Below are 23718 nucleotides of genomic sequence, written 5' to 3'. Positions count from 1 at the left end.
TCTTTAGATGCTTACTACATCCTCGATCTCGTGTGTCATACAAAAAATATATTGCACAATCACAACCTTCCCAAAGAAATTCATAATACTTGATGATTGTGCTTTTGGTTCATGAATGAAATAGAGACCTTGCCTCACTCTTGTCGATCCTTTGACAATGTTGAATTCCCATTCAATTGGATGATGCACATAACAAAATGAATGTACCAAGTTAATGTGGTCCAACATTAAAGATACAACTAATAAAAGATTTAGAAATATTAAATGTAATAGAAATAGCACTTTAATAACTAAATGCGAGTAAACACTTGGAAAGTGAACCCATGGTCCACATCACGATTAACTATAATCAATGATTGCTTGGGATAGATCCAACAATGTCAAAGGCTACAAAATTGCTTTTCTTTTAGATATATTTGAGACATTATATAATTTGTAGAATTCAAGGTCAAGAACCAAAGATTTTGCATCAAACAATACAAATTGCAAAATGCATAGAAAGAAGTATATTAAATGAATTCGTACTTGAGTTTAACACAATCCACAAATAATAAGAAAAAACCAACATCTATAGACATAAATATACATAATGTTTAATCTTCCAAAAGACTATCTCCATGAGATAATGAAGGTCTTCCTAAATGCTTTAATTGCAACACGTTTACATGTGTTGCTAAGTATTGCAAGAAGCCAAAGCGATCACAAACAATTGGACTTTAAAAGATATAAATTGGACACAATACCACAATAAACATTGGAGCAATTCAAGGAAATGATTGAGCAAGTGGCTAAAAGAGGCAAGTCACTCACAAATACAAGTCTCATATGTGCAATAACACAAGCAATAAGAGGATACAAATTGTCTACACATTGACACATGAAATATTTTCTTGTCCATTAATAAAGGATAGTAAAAATTTTAAAACTGGAAGTTAAAGATGCACCACAAATCTCAATTTTATTTTGAGAGAACTAACATATATATACTTTAACAAAAGTAGCCATAATAAAGTTCAATGTACATGGCACTCTTTACTTTCATGAATGTTATGTGCTTTTTCCACATAACTTTTATTCTAGCTTTGGCTTGTGATTGGTTAAACAAAGTAGAAAGCTCTACTTAAGAATCACCACAAATCACCGAAAGAAAATAAAATAATCAAACTAGTGCAAAATATGTTTAAAAGGGAGATAATCCATTTCTCAAAAAGCCATTGGACAACCTAACCACACTAGTTTAAAAAGTTTATGGTGAATATTGTTTTTGTGTTGATTATACTTGACTAAATAAAATAAGTCAATATGTTGTGTATCCAATGTCTAGGATATGCTTTAGTAGAAGTTCTAGGGCAATCAAAGTAATCCATGTCTCTCAATTTAACCTCTAGTTATTTGAACAATTCCAATAAGCAAGGAAGATCAAGGAAAAATAGTTTTCCTCCAACTAAATTTGAGGTAATGACTTTTTAACGCTCCAAATTCTTTGTGCTTAGTTGATAAGCTACATGCTTAGTTGATAACTCTAATTTACAAAAGTATTATAGTTTGCCTAGATAATTCTAATTCATATAAAGGCATTGGAAGTACATGTAAAAGTAATAAAAGAAGTACTAGCAATTTTAGAAAACTTTAATCTTAAATACAAGGGTCAAAATCAATTTGAAATAGTATAAATCCAAAACAAGTACAATATTTTCTAAGTGCAATAAAGTGTTCTTTTTAATTAAATATTATAAGGGTTCAAAAAAGTAATTATCGATGATCTTTCTAAGATTACAAACATTCAAAACACAATGATAAAACACCTTCTTATAGATATACAATCAATAGCGCATCTTTAGCAAAAGAATCCATACATATAAAGAATTATCAATGAAGTTCAAAATAATAACCCAACAGTACAAAAGAAATATAGTGTTCAAAATACAATATTATATTACATAGATCAACAAGAAGAAGCTAAAATAGTAATTCCTAAGACCCTACAAGTTATCTATATTCATTATCTTTTATGCTCATCCTCAACTTGGATAGTTAAGATTCCATAAATATTTAGATTTTATAAGAAAGCAATATTACTGGCCAAAATTACACCTAGCAAGTTTTTATCAAAAGATATGATAATTAGACATTCTTGTCCAACATATATATTTAATTGGGTCAAGGATAAAATTTCAAATCAGAAGTAATCAAAATAATATGCAAATGTCTTTAGTTTTACAACAAACATTGACATCATCATACCATTTGCAAACAAAAGGATTAATAGAACATCTAAACAAAACAATTATACATATGATTTCAATGTACTTAGACCTTCTATAATAGAATTGGAACGAAATCCTCCCTTGTGTAATTCTTGCATAAAGGTGCTATGTACAAGTCTCGACCAAAGTAAGCCCCTTTAGGGCACTTTATGAACACCACCCAACCATTCCCCTTGAAATCCCTCCCTTGGAAATACCTGATAAATATAAAGACAAGCAGATTGGTATTTAGAATTTCAAAAAAACAATCATTGATAAGTACTGCAATTTGTAGAAACTTAGACATAACTCAAGCCCAACAAATAAATAAGATACACAAAAAGTACGAAATTGGAGATGAAGTATTGATTTATTGCCCAAATAAAAAGGAAAATCTAATTGAACCACTACAACATAAATGGATTGGTTCTCACGTTATGGCTAACAAAATAAGATAAAACATTTATGCAATAAAAAGGATAGGTAAGAACATGAAAACAATCGAAGATGTGACGGGAATAATAGAACCCTTTCAAAATACTGATGATGATGCAATGTAGGACACAAGGGAAGAAAGAAGGGACTAGAGTATGGACTCCAAAAGCAACCCAAAGGATGAAAAAGAGAACTCCAATCACAAATGCACCACCACATGGACTCAGTGGAAGGTGTGGCACATAGTCTCATATGGCCGCCGATTAATGGATTGTAACAAACTCAAAAGGGCCATTGGGTGTATGAACAAAACACTCCTATTATTTAAGAAAAAGCAAAGGATGTAATGCATATATGCTGATTGGAAGCCAGTTGCATAGTCACTTGTGTGTGTGTGTGTGTGTGTGGATAGGAATATAGTGGGAATTTGGGCTAAATGGAAGGGCACATAACACCTATGTACAATATGCAAATTAAACACACATATATATACATTCATGTATATGTATCAGTCCAACCCAAAATGTTCAAACCGCTGGGAATTTTAAGCAGTTGGGATCCCAGGAAGTTGATGTGGGGAGAGAGAGAGAGAGAGAGAGAGAGAGAGAGAGAGCGAGAGCGCCCTTAATCCTGCTGAACATTCTGCTATCCTTTTAACCTGAGCCCGCGTCCATTCCCTGCAAATATCTCACCCTTGTCCAATTGAAACGCCTTGAACCTGATGCACAACTTCAATCAGATCGTCTTGAGGTCTGCCAATTTCCCTCTGAATTTCTCATTCTGTAGGCCTTTCAATTGGGCGTCACTGATTTGATCGTCGAATTTCTTCAATTTTGTCCTATTGAATGTCCTAAACCTGATGTGCGATAGAAGGCCTCTTTCAATTCTCAGTCTCTAATTTGATCACTGAATTGTTTTCCGAATTTCTTCAATTCTGTCCATTTGAATGCCCTAAACCTGATTTACCATTTCCATCAGAATGTATTAAGACCTTCAACTACTTTCGGACGTTCTGTTCACTTTGGTTTACATCTTTCCACTTTTTGTCTCTACTTACAAGTCTGCCATTTGATCACTGAATCTCATACATTTAGTCCAATTTGGCTCATATTTTCATATACAACTGGGTTGTCTCTTAAATTTCCCATCTTTGGACAGGTTCAATGCTCTGTTCAGCACAAGCTGCCACCCCCAATGGAAGTGCCCCCCTTTGATGGCAGTCCCCTTGCAGATGATGATAATGACATCACAAGCTCGCCTGAATGTGCTACAGGTGGAGGAGAAATTTCTTCACAGCCCATGGAAAGCCGGCGTGGTCCGCTTGATCTGGAAACCGCCCATGTTTCCAATATGGTGCACCATGGCAAGAAGGTGTGCATCTTAAGTCGGAACCAGCCATTCATTCATCCATTACAATCTTTGATTGTGTGAGATTGCTGTCTATCGCATGAATGCTTATCTGGAAACTGGATAGCCTTTACATCTCTAGGTTCAGTTTTTATTAGGTGTTATAGCTAAGATGTGCATTCAGAGTCAGCTTCAGATCATGCTTATCATGGGACTCGATGTTGCAACAACACTTTAGTAAAAAATGCTTCACTATCTATTTCAATGCACATTAAGAGACATTAAATTAATGGCAAACCCTTCAGCTGGTAAGGCTTCACTTGTTCCTACTTATCAAAAACCACTAAACACAAGCTCGTGATGTGTTGTGCAGATGCTTTCATCCTCTGTTATCTTGAAATTGGCTTACCAAAGCATTGGTGTCGTATATGGAGACATTGGCACCTCGCCTCTCTACGTGTTCACCAGCACCTTCCCTAATGGTCTTCATCCAATTCACTACAGAATAGATATTTTGGGGTCTTTATCGTTGATCATTTACACTTTAACTTTGATTCCTCTGATCAAGTACATCTGCATCGTTCTTTGGGCAAATGACAATGGCGATGGTACTCTTTACTTTTGTACCCTGTGAACTGCTCATTTTCATTTTTTAATCTCGGTATTGTCATCAACCTTGTGACTGGTTTGGGACAATAAATCGACAAGTGCTGGTACTTGTTTAAAAGCCTTTAACTGCTAGGCCAATCACTCGCAGGTGGGACTTTCGCGTTGTATTCCTTGATCTGCCGGGGTGCAGATGTTAGTCTTCTACCAAATCAACAGCTGGAAGACCGAGAACTTTCATTCTATAAGCTCCAACTGCCTACTAGACAGCTGAAAAGAGCTCTGAGACTAAGAAATGCACTGGAGAAAAGCCAATATGCAAAAATATATCTGCTATTTCTCACCTTGCTTGGCACATGTATGGTCATTGGGGATGGCATCCTAACTCCAGCCATCTCAGGTGAACAAACTCAATCATTTCAAGAATGAAACGAACTCCACCATTATTATGATATCAAAACATCAGCTTGTCTACAATGTACATCTTGATTGAGCTGTAACTTCGCAAAGAAGCTTTGAGCTATAATCCACAAGGACATATTCATAAGAGAGCTTTACTAATGCAGGCCTTACAGCTTTCTGCAGTTCTTTCTGCAGTTTCGGGAATTCAAGCAGCTACCTCCAGCTTGCATCAAAGTACAGTTCATCCTCTTTTAAAAGAAAAATTTCAAGTCCTTTAGAGTAATATTAGATCTTATGTACTTAGACACACAAGGTAAGTTCATCATATCTTCTCATAAACTAGAGGAAATGTGGAAATACATTTTCTCATAACAGATTTGGGAGCAAGCATGTTGTCAATGTCTGGAATGTTGACAACAATATGGTCAATACCCTTTTCCGATCCAGGCTTTATTTGATGCAGATGCAGTGGTGATAATATCAGTTATTGTTCTCATACTACTCTTCTCGGTTCAGAGATTTGGCACATCCAAAGTGGGCTTTGCCTTTGCCCCTGCAGTCTTAACTTGGTTTATCTGTATTGGTACGATTGGTTTATACAACATTGTCAAGTATGATGCTACAATATTCAAGGCATTCAATCCAAAATGCATATATGACTACTTTCATAAGAACTTGAGACAGGGCTGGATATCGCTTGGAGGAATTGTGCTCTGTATAACAGGTCCCTGCCAACATGAGATCTTTATTGACAAACTTCATAATTGTTCTGTTTAGTTTTTTCATATTCACACACACCATCAAGTCACTTGCACAACCATTTTCATGTGGTTTGCATGCTGCAGGTGCTGAGGCTATGTTTGCTGATTTAGGCCATTTCTCTGTCCCCTCAATACAGGTAGGTTTAAAACTAAGTCATGGGAAAATGGGCAAGATCAGTTTATGAAAAGACGTCCAAGAAGTTTGTATATCTCACACTCACAATTCAATTGGGTGTAACTTTGCAGATTGCATTTGGTTTTGTAGTCTATCCATGCTGCTTGTTAGCTTATATGGGCCAGGCTGCATATCTACTGAGAAACCCAGAAGATGTGACCAACACATTTTATAAGTCCACACCAGGTCAGTTTAATCTCACTCAATAAGCCGATTACAAACATACTGTATATTTCACATGCTTTATTTTTAATGCCAAATCAGCACACTTCTGAATGTAAGCAAATCTACAATCTGCAGGAGCTGTATATTGGCCAGTGTTCACTGTAGCTGTGGCAGCTGCTATCATTGCCAGCCAGGCTATGATTTCAGCTACTTTTTCAATTGTGAAACAGTCTATGGCCTTATGCTGTTTCCCCATAGTCAAAGTTGTCCACACATCTTCAAAGATTGCCGGCCAAGTTTATGTTCCAGAGATAAACTGGCTACTCATGTTAGCAGCTGCAATTGTAACAGCATCTTTTCAAACCACAAGTAAACTTGGAAATGCCTATGGTAAGCAGATGCAATGGCTTGATGAGGTCCAATGCCGAAGCTTAGAATAATGGATAATTAACTCAGCAGTTAAGTTCAAAGTAGTATGATTATGCTTCAAGTAGATGTTTGGCCTTCACATGCAAGGTGCATAATTTTACAGAGTATATTAGCTCAAATAACATCTCTGCTACAAACCTTTGTGTGGCTTTCACATGCAATGGAAGTTGTAAAGGTGCTCCTAGCTAAAGCGTAAATGAATTTCTCTTTTTGTTTGCAGGTATTGCTGTTGTTGGAGTAATGGTGGTCACTACCTGTCTTCTCACCATAATCATGATTATGATATGGCAAACCCATCTGATTTTTGTCCTGGCATTCTTGCTAGTATTTGGGTTCATTGACATATTATACTTCAGCTCTGTGTTGTACAAGTTTGATCAAGGTGGCTACCTCCCTCTTGCATTTGCTGCAGGGCTGCTTTTTGTGATGTATGTATGGCATTATGGTGCTGCAAGCAAACATGACTATGAATTGCGCAGCCGAATGTCAGAAAGGTCAGTCCAGAGGCTCATCAAATCTGCTATTAGGGTTCCAGGTGTAGCTCTGCTATATACAGACCTTGCTACTGGGATACCCTGTATATTTTCACACACAATGAAAAATCTCCCAGCTCTTCATTCGGTTTTTATTTTTGTTTGCATTAAATTCCTGCCTGTGACTCGGGTCATGGACAAAGAGCGCTTCCTCATCAGAAGGGTTGGATGTAGAGACATACACATGTTCAGATGTGTGGCCAGGTATGGATATAAGGATCTTAGGCAGGAAAATGATGATTTTGAGGAGCAGCTGCTCCATAGTCTTGAAGAATTTATTTACCATGAAACTTCACCTCACGAAGAGGTCACTAAAAACCAGACTGAAGACAGTGAGTTGGACCTGCAAAGAGCTGAGCAGAGCAAGGAGGCTAGGTTTACTACAGACAAAGAGAGAAGTGCAATAGAGGAGATCCAGATTGCTCATGGAAGGAGCAATAAAGGGCACAAAAGAGGTGCAGAGGAGGAACTAAATTTTTTGAGGAGCTGCAGGGAAGCAGGGGTTGTTTACTTGCTTGGAAGCTCAGAGGTAAAGGCCAGCAAGAATTCTTCGCTTCTCAAGCATATTATCATTGACCATGCTTATAACATGCTGAGGAGGAACTGCAGAAAAACTAGTGCTGATCTGATTATACCCCAAGAAAGATTGCTAGAGGTGGGTATGGTATATGAAGTGTAAACTTGTCCCTGTGGAGAAAGTAAAAACTTGAAAAGAAAACATACAGCCGATGAGAAGGGACAAAAAAGGATTAAGCAGAAAGGAAGTTACCTGCACTCATGGGTTGAGTATGATGATATACTTCTGGACTGCTAGATGCAGACATAACTTTGATCTGTATCTTTGAACATCACGTGACTGGCATCCAATCCACCTCTCCATTCTCGCATAGGGTCTGTGATGAATCATGTCCATCAAGTTCGAAGTATGGACTAGAACACATGAAGCACTTGTAAGCAAATGAAAGACTGCAAACTTAATCGATGGTTCAACAAAGCAACAGGGGTCTAAATTTTTCTCAAATGGACCTAAGCTGGCGTTTTAAGAGGTTTTTATAGCAGACTTGTACATGTTTTCAAAAGATTGGAAACAAACTGAGTGTTTCACAAGTGAGCGTGGCTGAGATGTTAAATTGCTCAAACTTACAGAAAACTTATCACTATACAGCATAAAACTACTACCCTATATTGTAGGATATATATATATATATATATATATATATATATCCTTCAGCAAAGCCAACCCTACATCATCACTTTTTTGAACTTTCTTCACCTACACAGTTGTGCTCTAATTCCCAAAGCTATCTGCCAGCTACTGACAGCCTTTGATCAACAATCCTCCTTGCCACAAAATAAACTATTCACCTACAGAGTTCTGCTCTAATTCTCAAGCTATCTGCCAGCTACTGAGACGCAGCCTCTGTTCACCAATCCTACTTGCCACAACATAAACTAGTATTCACCTTCACATCCCTGTACGACCGACGTCCTACACAGATACACTACCATATCAAATGGACCTAATTCTCCAGTCATGACAGTTGAAATAAAAATCTATTCTAGGACTGAATTTGTCCAAGAACATAAAGCTTTCCTATCAGTGACAAAGGCCTGTTGCTAGGATGATCACAACATGGGAGCCACTAATAGGCTGTTACAGACGTAAAGAGTGACCAATACCATGAAAAGTAACTCGGGTTGAGTAACACGTGCCATGAGTCTTAGCTTAACTTTTAAAGGTGACATCTATCAATCTTGGAACGATGACCATTCCTTTATGGAGAAAATGAGGGTACCACTAGTGACTAGGTTCCTAGTGGGGAAGTCAGCCTTCCCTGAAAGTGAAATGTGGCAGACAAGTATCAATAGGTCAAATCATCACATGATAGGGTTTTTGGGCAACAGTGCTTGGAGATTCTAGCTAGTGCTATATGAGAGATAGGATGTCATTTGGTTTTTACTTTTATCAGCTGCTAGATACATTGGGAACTGTAGCTAATTCCTTGACTCATAGCTTTCACTTGGTATGCTCGGTTTTGTCAGATTCAAACTGAACAAAGGGTATAAGCAAATGACAAACACCTGCCTATTGATACAGCAACTTAGAGACAGATGCAATCAACAGAACCAATGCACCATTAATTTCCTCTTATGTAGTGAACCTGATGATTGAAAGAACAGGTTCTCTCTCAAGGGCCATACTCAATCAACACAAAGAATACACCATTACTTTCGTTTTCATATAATCTGTCACAACCTAAACCAATTATGACATCGTTGGATCTGACCCCTCTAGATAGAAGAACCTAAACATTAAAAATGAAAATTTGCAAGAAAACAAAACTAGATGTAGAGTTGAGTTTGAAGGATTAGTGTTAATCCACTGCCTATTTGGCAGGATCTCTGTCACAACTCTATAGAAACAGAATTTGTATCCTTTTTCATTAATTTGTCTATATAATGATTTATTAAATTTATTTCATTTGCACTAATTAGATATAAAGAAAAAGTGCATTGGAGCTGGCCACTGATGAGTGGTCACAGGTTATGGTGGACCCACACGGTGGGTTAGAGAAAAGATAGTTCACACTTCCACCTATATGACCCGATTGGGCGCCTGTGACTAGAACTCACGCATATCAAGGTTAGACTCGCACACAGAAAGGATTGATGCCTTGAAGTGTGGGCTAGATCCACCAGAACAGACAGTTACAATCAACAAGATGGCATGATCATGAAATGCTTGTATAATGTGCATGTGTGGGCTGAAAGCTTGAAATGCACATTTCTTTGCATAGGAAAGTCACATGAAGATTCGGATACCATTTTTGCGATGTACACGGAAAAAGCTTTCATATGATACCCATATTGGGGGGGTCCCTAAATTTTAGGAGATCCCTAAATTCTAGGAGATCCCTAAATTTTAGGAGCCTCGAATTAGCCTAAAAATGCTAGTCCTAAAAAATAGGGATGTCATTCTCAAAATAGTAAGTTCTGTACTCTGACTGTGCTTACAACTATAAGTTTGTTTGTTTTCAGCCCTTGCATTGAGTGCTTGAGCATTTTTTTTTTCTTTAGTCTCAATGGATCAATCGAGTGCTATCCTTCAAGCCATTCAAAGTCTTAGAGAGGAGAATCAGCAAATTCGTGAGCAACTTCTCAAACTAGAAAAAGTTGAGAATCCCAAAGAATTCAAGGAAAGAAGCCCATCTACTTCAAGAAGACAAAGCCATACCAATGAAAGGAGCCGATCAAGAAGTCCAACTACTTCTAAGAGGCAGTCCCATTCTACTTCAAGACAAAGAAAGAGATCGCGTCGAAGCTCATCCTCTTCTTCAAAGTCATCTGGCGCCTATTCTGATGGATCCTCTTCTAGTAATGAAAAGTCACACCCTTCTCGTGGAAGACCTCATCATCGTCAAAGGCGTCGACATTCTTCACCCTCATCTCCATCTTCGTCCCCATCAAGCACTTCATCATCTTCAACCTCAAGATCCGAGCATGGACGAAGGCATAAGAAGAAGAAGAAGACTAAGTCACTATCTCAACTTGAAAAGAAGATCAAGTTCAGTATGTATGATGGTTCCCGAAATCCTGATCTTCTTCTGAAGTTTATTCGTCAATTTCAAATTTTGTATGGTCGTGACAAGTATAAAGAAAAAGAAAAGATTAAGTTTGCAGCTTTACATTTAACCGACTTAGCCCATACTTGGTGGACGGGGTTGGAATATGATCATGCTGCCCCAAAATCATGGCGGTCCTTTGTTCACCTGATACAAAGCCAATTTATTCCTGTTCATTTCAAAAGAGATGTAAAAATGGAATGGGATCGGCTTTGGCAAAGGAAAAATGAGTCACTTGGTGACTATACCAAGAGATTTTGGGAGCTACTTTTGAAGGTCCAACATTTCAAGAAGATCAACAATTCGGAAAAGCTTAGGAAGTTTCAAGGAGGTTTGCATTTTAAACTTCGTACTGCTCTTAATCATTATCATTGTTCTAGTCTCAGGGAACTCATTGACCATGCTGAGACATGGGAAATGGAGCACAATGGCAACAAATCATTCCAAAAGAATGATAAGAAGAGAGTAGCTGATGATGAGGAGTATTCAGCCCCAAATGAAGGACAAAAACAATGGCAAGCTCAAGTTTCAAATTCAAGGCTATAGTGATGAAGATACCTTCTGTATCGGAGACCTTGATGGTTGCGATGTGATTCTTGGCATGCCCTGGAATCATAGAGTAGATTCAACGATCTTCTCTCAGAAAAAGAAGGTAGAACTCACCAACAAAGGCAAGAAGTACGAGATCCAAGCTGGAGTTTCTGGAGACACCATACCTATGGTAAGCCATATGCAAGTCTCTAGAGCAATTAAGGATTGTGTTCAATGTTGTCTGCTTTATGTCACTGATGTAAAAGATAATATGAATGCTGAAAACCAAGAGCAACATCAGCTCTTGGAAAAGTATAAAGATTGTTTTTCGGAAGATCTTCCTTATCAGCTTCCCCCAGAAAGGCCAGAAGACCATCATATTGATATTATTCCGGGCAGTTCTCCTCCTAATATAGCACCATACCGTGTGAGCCGTCCTCAACAAGAAGAAATCAGAAAGCAAGTCGAAGACCTACTCAACCGTGGGCTAATTAGGCCAAGTAGCTCACCATTTTGTTCACCGGTTCTTCTTGTTCAAAAGAAATATGGCACATTCAGGATGTGCATTGATTATCGAGCCCTCAACAAAATCACTGTGAAGAATCGGTTTCCTATTCCCAGAATTGACGACATTTTGGATCGTCTAGGAGGCTCAAAGGTTTTCAGCCGCATTGATCTAAAGAGTGGTTATCATCAAATTAGGGTAATACCACAAGATGTGCACAAAACTGCTTTCCGCACTTCATACGGTCTTTATGAATTCTTGGTGGTTCCTTTCGGATTAACCAATGCACCAGCCACCTTTAATCGAATGATGGAGCGCATCTTTAGAGAGCATCGACAATATGTCGGTACTTTCTTTGATGATATTCTTGTCTTTAGCAAGAATGAAGAGGAGCATCATCAACACTTGGAAATTGTTCTACAATTACTACAACAAAATCAACTCTTGGTAAATGGTAAAAAGAGTGAATTTTTTATGCATAAAATAAATTACCTTGGGCATGTCATCTCTTCTGAAGGGATTCAAATGGATCCTGAAAAGATCAGGATAATCCAAGAATGGCCTCATCTTCGTGATGTACATGAGGTGCGATCGTTTCTTGGCTTATATTCTTATTACCGCCGCTTCATCAAGCATTTTGCACATATGGCTTCTCCACTTCATGACCTTACAAAGAAGAAGATCTCTTTCCAATGGAAGGAAAAAGAGAAGGCAGCCTTCACAAGGCTGAAAACAGCTCTTACTTCTGGACCTGTTCTTATCATTCCAAATCTGGTAAAACCATTTGTGGTGGAAGCAGATGCTTGCGGTGATTGTATTGGTGCAGTGCTAAATCAAGAAGGCCATGCCGTAGCCTTTGAAAGCCGCCGTCTAAATGATCTGGAGAAAAGGTATGACATTTATGAAAAGGAGCTCTTAGCAGTGGTTCATGCTTTAAAGATATGGAAACATTATCTTTTAGGCAATGAATTCCTTATTAAAACTGATCATCAAAGCTTGAAGTATTTTAAGACTCAAAAGCATTTGCAGGAGAAACATGCAAGATGGGAAAATTTCTTGTCTATGTTTCATTTTCAAATTATGTACACTCCAGGGAAACAAAATGTAGTTGCTGATACACTTTCTAGAGTGCCTCGCATTGCAACTATTACAGTGGCTCATCATGAAGATTTTCAAACGATGAAGAATACTTATGATGAAGATACTGATTTTGCAGCAATTTGGTCAAATTTACAGCAAGGAGGTTCTCATCCAGATTATTCCATCAAAGACGGTTACCTTCTCATGAACAATCGCCTTTGTGTCACTCTTCCTGTTCGACAAAAGGTGCTTAAAGAAAGTCATGAACCCCCTTATGCAGGGCATAGAGGGAGAGCAGCCACTCTAAGTGCAATTGAGCGCTACTTTTATTGGCCAACATTACGAAAAGATATACATAACTTCATTGAAGCTTGTCTGGTATGCCAAAAATCCAAATATGATAGGCAGAAGATTCCAGGATTGTTGCAACCTCTTCCAGTGCCCAAAGATCCATGGGAATCTATCACAATGGATTTCATCTCATGTATTCCAAGAACACCTCAAGGTCATGATATGATTTGGGTCATAATTGATAGATTCAGCAAACAATCACATTTTATTCCATGTCATAAAACATTGAAATCCGCACAAGCTGCAAGACTTTTCATTCAACATATCTTCAGATTACATGGTATGCCTTCTGAGATCATTTCAGATAGAGACTCCAAATTCACAAGTAACTTTTGGCGTGCTTTATTTGAGAATTTGGGAACCACTTTAAAGTTCTCCTCAGCTTTTCATCCTCAAACTGACGGCCAAACAGAGGTGATGAATCTCACTCTTTTGGATATGTTGAAAGCTTATGTTAGTGAACATAAGTCACAATGGGAGAAATATCTTCCATTATTGGAGTTTGCTTACAACAATACAGTGCACTCATCCACAGGGAAAGCTCCAAATGAAATAGTACAGGGTAAAGTGATTCCTCCTCCAATTATTCGCACTAAAGATAAGATTTTTGTTGCTGATGAGTTTGCTTCAGATTTAAAAACCACAATGGATCAAGTTCGAGCCACTATCAAAGTTGCCCAAGAGCGACAAAAGAAGCAAGCAGATAAACGAAGAAGACCTTTGGCTTTTGAAAAATGTCAATATGTCTTACTAAAGTTTGATAAAAGCAGGCTCAAACAAGGTTCTGGTCAAAATTCATCTTTTCCAAAGCTCTCCAGTAGATACTTTGAACCCTTCAAAGTGATTGAGAAAATAAATGAAGTTTCTTATCGACTTGAGCTTCCTATTCATTGGAAAATACACAATGCTTTTCATGTAAGTTTACTAAAACCTTACATAGGACCAGAACCAAAGGAACCCATTACTGAAGATCCCCCAGAAGTTGAAGAAACAGAGCAACTCTTGGAACCTGAAAAGATTTTGTTTCTCAAGGATCGAACCACGAGAAGTGGCCTTGTGACACGAAAATTCTTGCTAAAATTCAAGAATCTACCCACAACAGATGCACAGTGGGTAGATGAAAAATTCATGAAGGATTACCCAAATATTCTACAGCAATATCAAGAAGCTTTTCAGCTGAGGACAGCTGAATAAAAGCCAGAGGGCTGTCACAACTCTATAGAAACAGAATTTGTATCCTTTTTCATTAATTTGTCTATATAATGATTTATTAAATTTATTTCCTTTGCACTAATTAGATATAAAGAAAAAGTGCATTGGAGCTGGCCACTGATGAGTGGTCACAGGTTATGGTGGACCCACACGGTGGGTTAGAGAAAAGATAGTTCACACTTCCACCTATATGACCCGATTGGACGCCTGTGACTAGAACTCACGCATATCAGGGTTAGACTCGCACACAGAAAGGATTGATGCCTTGAAGTGTGGGCTAGATCCACCAGAACAGACAGTTACAATCAACAAGATGGCATGATCATGAAATGCTTGTATAATGTGCATGTGTGGGCTGAAAGCTTGAAATGCACATTTCTTTGCATAGGAAAGTCACATGAAGATTCGGATACCATTTTTGCGATGTACACGGAAAAAGCTTTCATATGATACCCATATTGGGGGGGTCCCTAAATTTTAGGAGATCCCTAAATTCTAGGAGGTCCCTAAATTTTAGGAGCCTCGAATTAGCCTAAAAATGCTAGTCCTAAAAAATAGGGATGTCATTCTCAAAATAGTAAGTTCTGTACTCTGACTGTGCTTACTAAATTTGGTTGTTTCTATTCTTGACAGTATTCAACTCAAAAAGGAAGGCCATAGAGAAGAGACTTGTCACACAAGTTTCCAAGTGTCCCACCACTTGTCACATCTCATGACATGTGGCTGGACACTTGTCTTGTGCTACTCCACTTTCCCCTTTTGTACTAGCTCTCCCCTCTCCTATAAATAAGAGCTCGTTTTTCTTCATTCAACATCATTTTTCTTTGCTGTAAACTCATGTAAAGCACCCACAGATAGCCAGAAACTGGCCCCATCCATCCCCATCATCATCCCCCACTTCTCCATTATCAAATTCCTCCATATTCCCTCTTTTATCACTGTTGTTTTACAAGACAGGAAGCCTGTAAATTCATTACAGCACCTCCTTCTTGAGCTCTTTCTTCCATTTTAGCTACAAGAAGCAAGCTCTATCCATGTACTGCTGATCAACGATGGAGAAAGGCTGATTTCCCCTTTTTCTTCTCTCATACTGTAAAGAAATCAGTTCTTATCATTGCATAATAGATAATGCATGTGTGTTTGTACATCTTTGCATGATCTTGTGAGAGTGAGAATTACCTTTTTCTCACTCTCAAGTTGATTGTAACTGAGCTCTTCCCTAAGGGACTTGGGTTGAGCAGAAATACATTCCTTCGGGGGGGGTTGCCCATCTTCAACCCTCAATCTTGTCTCCATTACTTTTACATTTTCATGGCTATAATTTTGCGAGTAATTTTCATTTTTAGCTTTAAGTGTTCATTCTCTTTTATATTAAATCTTGAAAACAAACGAATATCATAATTGTTAAGCATACTATGTTGTTCGGGGCGTTTACAATCTCAGAACTGTGAAGGGCCTTGAATGGCTGCATGCTGAACAGATAAACAAGCAAAAGTGGAATACCAAGGTGAAGAAAGAAGGCTGGTGCACAAATCTGCTGTTCACTGATATGATTCCTCATACATGCATACACAACTACAGCAGGCAATTGGCCACGTTGGATAGAAGTCAGTATACCTCACGCACCCAACTGTGCAGCCATCAATGTCCCAATGGTTATGGAGGGAGACCTTGAGGCATTCAAGAAAATGGAAAAACATCCTGTATGAAATGGAGAGCCCAATGGGCTGTGTGTGGTGGACATACGCGTGACAAGAGGGTTAGAACTAAAATCTGAATCTGCTTTTGAAGACAATGAAAATGTAAGCTCTGTGGGGGCTAGTCAAGCAAGGGGCCAGTGGGGAACTGTGACCATCTGAAACAGATGGGCTGCTGTCCTGGTAGTAAATGCAGCAGTGCTGAGATGATTGAAGGTGCAGAGGTGGATCCAGAGCAAAAAGACAAGGTTTCAAACCCCAGGATTGGACTGGACACGGTGGAACAGTAAAAACACAGCTGTTGCGGGCCTGGGGAGGGTCGAGCAGTGCTGAATGGGCAGGTGCTGCGTGCTGCAAAAAAAGTAACAGTTTGAGGAATGTGCAACCCAAAGTTACTACAAGGGCCATCAGTGCTACTGTAATGGCAGGGCGAGTGGGGGAAAACTGTGAATGTAGGTTGCCTAGGCTCCGCAAAAGTGTGAGTTGAGTATGCTCCCAAAGATGTTGACTCAAAACCACTTGTAATATGTTGCCTGCATGTCAGGTATCTTTGAACTGCAGCAGGCCTGAGTGGGTAAAGGACAATTGAGGGTGGCTAACTCCCCAAAGGTTGGTGGGGGAATTTGCATGACACACTAGATTGTGAGAGGGAAGGGGGGAGAACATAGGTTGTGAGAGAGGAGGATGGAGGTTTGCAAGCTATGCCGCTGTTGGGAAGGTGTCATGCCATGGCCTAGCTACTCTCTAAAAGTGGAATCCTGATGTTGCATGTACAGTCAGAAGTGTTAGCAATACATAATGTACGTCATCTCTTGGTTGTAAGCCCTAGCATTGAATCTGTGGGGGATGTCACAGAGCTCTAATATTCATTGTCTCTTTGAGCAGTGTTGTGATTGGACGCTTCAGTCTGCCCAGACACATTAGGTCACACTTAAGGTTTCCTAAATATATGTTTTCTTGCCTTTTAGCCCAAAAACCACATTGTGGGTCTATCACTCTTTCTAAGCAGCACCCTCATGCATCTTACACGCACTCGGGGCTGCCATCTTGTCTCGTTCATTGCTTCTGCCATTATGGATATTCTTCAGCTTCTGAGTTCATGTCTTCATTCCTCCTGTTGCAGCCATTTTGACATGTTATCAAAGCTCACACATGACCCATAGTGTCAAGTTGCCATGCTTCGTCACGAGCTTGCTGCCCAGCACCTTTCCAGCCCATCTTCCTCTCCACCAGCTTCATGTTTGCTTTAGCAGCACTTCGCTTTGCCGCAGCAAACCTTTTTTGCCCATCTTCATGTTGTCATGCTGCTTATCAGGCATTCCTAATCCCCTTCTCAGCTGCTGACAGCTTTGCAGCCTAGCGACAGGTTCTACCTGTTGTACCTAATCATGATGGCCCTTTGTCTTGACACATTCTCAGCTTGTTGCAAGTGTCTCTGGCCTGTCGCCCAGTTGTGTTTTGGTGATTCAACATTGCCGATGCTATGTTTTACCTCTTCTTGGGACCTTTCTGTTAGGCTAATGGAGGTGTATTACTCATTAGACCTGCAGCCCCAAAACTCAAATGCCCTTAGTGTGCACAAGTGTCCCATAAGCAAACCCACAAAACTTTGGTTGGTTCCATCTTTATAAATAGAGAGAGTGCTAGATCACTTGCATCCCCAGTCTTTCCAATCTGCCCATCGTCACTAGTTTCTGTCGTGACCATTTGAAGGCTGCCCAGCCCTGCATTTGGTTCCAAATGCTGTTGCCATCTCTCCATCCCCCCTTTGCAACTATACTCCAGCCCTTGTCAAAGTGGTCCTAGCTGCCATCCTGATCATCATAACCTGGTGGACTGCTGTGTTCTCATCAGAACAAGCTAAGCTGCTGCTGTTCATCACCTGCAGGTCACTTATGCAGCTGTGTATTCATCACATCAGGCCACCCTGCCTGCTATCCTTCACTGCTGCCTGTAGTCAGTCATACAAGCTGCATTTCACTCTTTACATCACCCCCTCATCATCACCTATTTGATGGTGTGCTCTTGGTAACTGTTGATCAGACCACCTTGACTGCCACATCATCATCCATACAATCAGCTACTGTACATTCATTCATTCATTCAGCAAACATTATTCATTCAATTTCATATTCTTCTTCCCTATTTTGTGTTTTGCATTTTTGTCTCTAAGTTACTGTGTTCTAGTCATGTTCATGCATTCTGTCTTTTCTCAGTGCAATCCCTAGAATATCTTCACATTGTCCTGCCGGTGTTTGCCCTCTTCCCAACTTGCTGGAGCTGCATTTGCTTTGCTTAATCTATCATTTCTTATCAACATGTGAATCCTGATTGAGCCCACTCATTTTGTAAGGGTATCAAAGCCCGGCGTTCCCTCTTGCCCCATCTAGACTCATTTCTTCTCCTAACACACCTTCTACCTCCATAGCCAAAAGTGTCACAGCCTTACCCATCTCTGCAAACGCTTACACTGGGTGGCTGGGAAAAAACTTGAAAAGGCAGGTTGTATACGAGACATACATTTCACTGTCCTTACACACCATTTGACCTATCAGAAGCTCCAACATTGCTGACATGCTGTAAATTAATATTGGCAACAAACCTACCTTGATCCTCGTGAAAAAAAACCTATAAATATGCACACAACAAGATTACGTGATCATGTTTAACTGTATAAGATAGTCCATCATCATTGCGATGTCATAAAGCTTTGACTGTATAAGATGATTTATAAATCATCTTATGCTATATAAGATGATTTATATACAAGAAAATATATTATCTATAAACGTGTGAAAGAAAGCATCGTTTATATTGGCATACAAATATTGTGAAGTTGATACAGGTCTGGCAATTAGAGTTACAGCAAACAAAAAGCCCAGTAGCACCTAGGGAGATGCATAAATTCAATTGCATGTCACCTCACTTGGTTATTATAGCATTGTCAGAACAACAAGATTAGATACTGTGTAGCATAATCATGTTTAAATGATAGTTATTTTGCTTAACATATGATCTATGAATCATCTTACATAGTCAAAGCTTTATTATATAACAATGAATGATGGACATACCACACAAACAAGAAGAAAGCATCATCTATATTGTTAGACAAATGTTGTGAGGTTGATATCAGTCCAGCACATACCATTATTCATTCTCATATAAGCATAGGCTCTTGGGTGATCCTCAAATATCCAAGTGAGATGACAAAGGTAGATTTGTTCGGCTCCCTAGGTGCTACCAGGTTTTCTGTTCGCTACAACTCTGACTGCATCACTACTCCTGCCAGCACTTGCATATATCTCTGCCAGTAACAAATATGTAGAAGCATCTTCTTCCTTCAGCTCTACAAGATGCTGAAAGCATCTTTCACCCACTTCCACTTCACCATAAAGTTTACATGCACTAAGCAATGCAGTTAAAATTCCACCTGATGGAGGACTGGACATGGCTGCAATGAATTTCTCTGCCTCATAAACATGTCCAGATCTTGCGTACAGATCAACCATGCAAGAGTAATGATCTAAAGAAGGTCTAATTTTGTACTTCTCAGTCATCAAAGTGAAATACATCTGAGCCTTGAGAAGGAGGCTGGCATGGCTGCATGCAGCAAGAAGACATGTGAATGTGATGGAATCTGGCATCATTCCCTGCACTTGCATTTCCTCAAAACATTCTATAGCCATGTCAGCCTCATGGTTCTCACCATGTGCCTTAACCATTGCAGTCCAAGATACAGTGTCTCGAACAGGTAACTTGTCAAACACTTCCTGTGCTTCTGCAACGGAGCCACATTTCCCATACATATCTATCAGGATGTTACCCACAACAAGGTCAGTCTCAAATCCTGATTTCCTGATCTCCATGTGTATTTCTCGGCCAATTTCCAAGGCTCCTGCAGCAGCACAAGCTTTCAAACAGAGAATATATGTCACAGGATCAGCAGACACACTTTCCTGCTTCATTTTCTGAAAACAACTCACAACTTCGTCATCAAGCCCATGCTCAGCATATCCTGCTATCAGTGCAGCCCTTGTGACTGCATCTCGTACTGGCAGGCTGTCAAATACTTGGCGTGCTTCCTCAAGTGAGTTGCATTTGGTATACATATCCACCAGAATGTTACCAACATAAAGCTCTCTCTCCAGTCCCCTTTTAGTCACATCCATATGTATTTGTAGGCCTGTTTCTAAAGATCCTATGACCGCACAAGCCTTCGAACTGCATACATATGTGCCAGAATTAGGAGAGATGCGCTCCATCTGCATCTGTTGAAAATACTTTATTGCTTCCTTAGCTAGCCCATGTTCAGTGTAGCCAGCAATCAATCCATTCCAGGAGATTGTATCTTTGATTGGCAGATCTTGGAACACTCTGACTGCTTCTGAAAATGAACCACCTTTGGAATACAATGCCACCAATGAGCTTCCAATATGAAGCTCCCTTTCTAATCCCCTGTTTACAATCTCTGCATGCATTGCTTGGCCAGTTTCTAATGCTTCTTTTGTCATGCAGGCTTTCAAGATACACCCAAACGTGACTGAATTGGGAGACAAGCCCTCAAGCTGCATTTTCCAGAAGCAGATTACTGCTTCTTTAACAAGCCCATATTCAGAGTATCCTGTTATTAGTGCATTCCATGAGACAACATTTCGAGCCAACAGCCGATGTAAGACTCGGGAGGCATCTGCAAGATGGCCACATTTGGTGTACATATCCACCAGGCTGCTCCCCACATAAAGCTCTCTTTCCAATGCCCTCTTTGTCACATCAGTGTGTATTTGTTGGCCCTTGTCCACAGCTCTTATGGTGCCATATGCTTTCAAGGCACACACAAATACCACAGAATCAGGACAAATGCCCTCTAACTGCATTTCTTCAAAACAGTTCCCTGCTTCCTTGCCAAGCCCATGGTCTGCGTATCCAGATATGAGTACGGCCCACAGGACCGCATCTCTATTAGACAGCCTGTCAAATATTTGCTGCGCTTCAGCAAGCAAGCCACATTTGATGTAGGCATCGATCAGGGTGCTGCTGAGCTGGAGGTCTCCTTCCATTCCACGGAGGGCGATGTCTGCATGCAGGCGGTACATGGATCCGACATCTTCAAGCAAAGTGCAGGCGTGCAGGAGGGCGAGGTAAAGGCATCGGTCGGGCTGCATAGTGTGCTTGTGCTGCATATGGAGGTAGAGGGCGAGGGCACGGCGGGGTTGGGCAGAGTCGAGGGCGGCCGAGATGATGGCGGTCCAGGAGAGGACATTCTTATGGGGCAGTCTGTCGAAGACGTGCTGGGAATCTGCGAGGCAGCCGCATTCCACCAGCATGGGGACGAGGAGGTTGCCCAGTACTGGGTGGAGGTCCAGCTGATGCTTGTGCATGTAGAGGTGCAGGCGCTTGGCATGGTTGTGATCCTTCCTTCGCCTGCAACGCTGCAGGATGCTGCTGAGGTTGTCTATGAAGGCAGCAGGAAGCTCTGCCTGTATTTCTTTCATCAACCACAAGGCCAATCTCTGTCATCTTCTTGTATCATCTGGAAAAAATTGTCATCAGAGGCAGAATTAAGGACTATGTCCAATCTCTGTCATCATTTGGTATCATCTGGTAAAGCATGTCATCAGAGGCAGAATCAGGGACTGTTTCATTCTGAACCAACATGTCTCATCAGAGGCAGAATTAAATAAGGACAGTACTTGTTTTGAGTCACAAGACTATAGTCACTAGTATATGAGTTTGGGAGCCCAAAAGCACAAAATTCCTTTGCAAGAGGCAGAATTAATGAGATTGTCAATTTTGAACCAACAAGTCTCGTGAGAGACATGCAATTAAGGCCAGCCAGTATTAATTTTGAATCACAAGAAAGGCTACCCAGCTAGAGCAAGGGCAAGAGGAATATAACAACGTCCTACACTTCCTTATGATTGCGCTAGGCAAATGACGACGAGCAGCGCAAGGGCTGGAGCCTGGGCCCATCGCTTAAAAGACTGACAATCAATTGCAATTGGACAATGAGACATTTGCAATGAATACGCTAGTTGTTGATTGGTTATCACCACTTAACCCTATTAACCCTACCATAGCACCCTCCTTTTTCTCAGGTGCAGCAGGGTGAGTAGGGGGTTTGGATAACCCCATGGCCCCCACTGTTGGGTATGACCCAGCAATAGACCCAGCCCTAAGAGCACAAACATTTTTCGCAATTGTTCCCTTCCCACACTCGGGTCTCGAGTGCCCTTGGGAAGGAATCTCACAAAAATGGGGAACTTCATTTACTTTGTAAACATTTTCCAACAACGAGCAGCAATCCAAATGGTTGGGGGGGTGTGTGAGCTGTGGCAAGTCACAAAAATGGGGAGCTTCATTTATTTTGTAAAAGTTTTGGCCAATACCAACAACGAGCAGCAAGCCAAATGGTTGGGGGGTGTGTGAGCGATGGTAGGTTTGGGGATCAAATCTCACAAATGGGTAGCTCTGTAATGTGTTTATCTTTAAGTGAAACATGGGGTAATTTTGTCGAAAAAATCTCGAACAAACGGCAAATAAAAACCGCATTATTATAAAAAGGTTTCGCTCTAGCAAAAGTTAACCAAATTTTACTATGTTAAATTAATGGGAGCAAATTGAAATGACTCTCTAACCTTATTTAATGGAAAAAGAAAGCCCATGTGTTTAAATTGTGAGTATGTATTAACTCAAGATTGACTCTATATGGTACTTACATTTTCTTCAATGGCACTTACACCACCCAAAACTATCGGTCTTTTAATGTCACTACATCGATCCAAATCTACAGCTATTTTCCAGGTTTTATGTATTGAACTATGTCTAGTTGATGCCAAAACCAACAAGCTCTAATTGTTAATGGCGATTGGGATTTATGCATACATTTGAAATGTTTATGCAAAAATTAGCATTGTGTTCTCTAGAAAACCATGTAAGGAGACATGTTACATGTAACTATATGGCCCCTTTACCCTCATGTGCTCTCTCTAATGGCATGTTGTGCCTAGACACATGCAAGGTTCGTTTTTAAATTGAACAACTTGGGTTTTTAAACTCATATGCAAGGCTCTCTTTCTTTACACACAACCCATAGCTACATGGGCTACATTTGGATCAACTTCCACCCCTTATAATATAGCTTGGACTCCCCTTTCTTAGAGCTCAGTTGAGAGGAGCTCAATACGATCATCAAGATGGATACTATTCAGCTACATACGACCAAGAATTGGTTGAGACCTACCTAGGATTTGGGGATAAATATGGCTTTCTATCAAAGCATCTTCTACAAGTATCCCTCAATGGTTTTGTGAGTTCAATTGAGATATGTGAGTGCACACCTATCCCATGGAGTACAATGTGCCATTGGTCATCTCCACACATGCTCGCATAAGTTTTATGGATGGAGATTGGCCATTATGGAGCAGATTCACTTCCTCCAGAGAGTTGAATCTGCTAGCTTTGCTAGATTGAGCCGAAGACCAAGGAGCACTGCATATGTAAGTGCCCAATGTACTATGAGATCAGAGTTGCACTGACATAGAGATCACCTCTTACTGTCTCAAGAAAGGCGTCTTGGGGATTCATGATAGTACACCCTTACTAACTTTTTTGGAGCTG

General features: G+C 40.1%; 2 protein-coding genes across 6 annotated transcripts; one reads left to right on the top strand and one right to left on the bottom strand.

Moving 5' to 3' along the window:
- Positions 1 to 2306: 2306 nt before the first annotated feature.
- Positions 2307 to 21792, bottom strand: LOC148041524 (pentatricopeptide repeat-containing protein At3g63370, chloroplastic-like). Of its 4 annotated transcripts, none has more exons than XM_087680466.1 (3): positions 19247 to 21792; positions 7869 to 8029; positions 2307 to 2464 (listed from the first exon to the last, which is right to left on the bottom strand). In XM_087680466.1, exon 1 carries the CDS (start codon positions 21591 to 21593, stop codon positions 19332 to 19334), a length of 2262 nt encoding a protein of 753 aa, XP_087536592.1. In that variant the 5' UTR covers positions 21594 to 21792; the 3' UTR covers positions 2307 to 2464; positions 7869 to 8029; positions 19247 to 19331. The 4 variants fall into 4 exon arrangements, with proteins under 4 accessions (XP_087536592.1, XP_087536594.1, XP_087536595.1 ...); XM_087680468.1 differs by having other exon boundaries at positions 7869 to 7992; XM_087680469.1 differs by lacking the exon at positions 7869 to 8029 and having other exon boundaries at positions 2308 to 2464.
- Positions 3282 to 7778, top strand: LOC148041525 (potassium transporter 5-like). Of its 2 annotated transcripts, XM_087680460.1 has the most exons (10): positions 3282 to 3431; positions 3840 to 4052; positions 4402 to 4636; positions 4786 to 5034; positions 5220 to 5270; positions 5500 to 5760; positions 5882 to 5934; positions 6044 to 6158; positions 6273 to 6527; positions 6787 to 7778. In XM_087680460.1, the coding sequence occupies exons 2-10, from the start codon at positions 3876 to 3878 to the stop codon at positions 7776 to 7778; spliced, it is 2388 nt and encodes a 795-aa protein (XP_087536586.1). In that variant the 5' UTR covers positions 3282 to 3431; positions 3840 to 3875. The 2 variants fall into 2 exon arrangements, with proteins under 2 accessions (XP_087536586.1, XP_087536591.1); XM_087680465.1 differs by lacking the exon at positions 3282 to 3431 and having other exon boundaries at positions 3741 to 4052.
- Positions 21793 to 23718: the final 1926 nt, after the last annotated feature.

This window comes from Lygodium microphyllum, chromosome 1 (genome assembly GCF_053477565.2).
Source record: "Lygodium microphyllum isolate KBCC chromosome 1, Lygodium_microphyllum_v1.1.10, whole genome shotgun sequence".
Lineage (NCBI taxonomy): Eukaryota > Viridiplantae > Streptophyta > Polypodiopsida > Schizaeales > Lygodiaceae > Lygodium > Lygodium microphyllum.
This window is presented reverse-complemented; position numbering and strand designations above follow the sequence as displayed.

What these genes read in the sequence shown, in the direction of transcription:
- LOC148041524 (XM_087680466.1), bottom strand. Translation starts at nt 21,593, where the DNA reads ATGAAAGAAATACAGGCAGAGCTTCCTGCTGCCTTCATAGACAACCTC.
- LOC148041525 (XM_087680460.1), top strand. Translation starts at nt 3,876, where the DNA reads ATGGAAGTGCCCCCCTTTGATGGCAGTCCCCTTGCAGATGATGATAAT. An exon ending in CCTAACTCCAGCCATCTCAG is followed by an intron (nt 5,035 to 5,219) that starts GTGAACAAACTC and finishes AGCTTTCTGCAG; the next exon opens with TTCTTTCTGCAGTTTCGGGA. An exon ending in ATTTTATAAGTCCACACCAG is followed by an intron (nt 6,159 to 6,272) that starts GTCAGTTTAATC and finishes TACAATCTGCAG; the next exon opens with GAGCTGTATATTGGCCAGTG.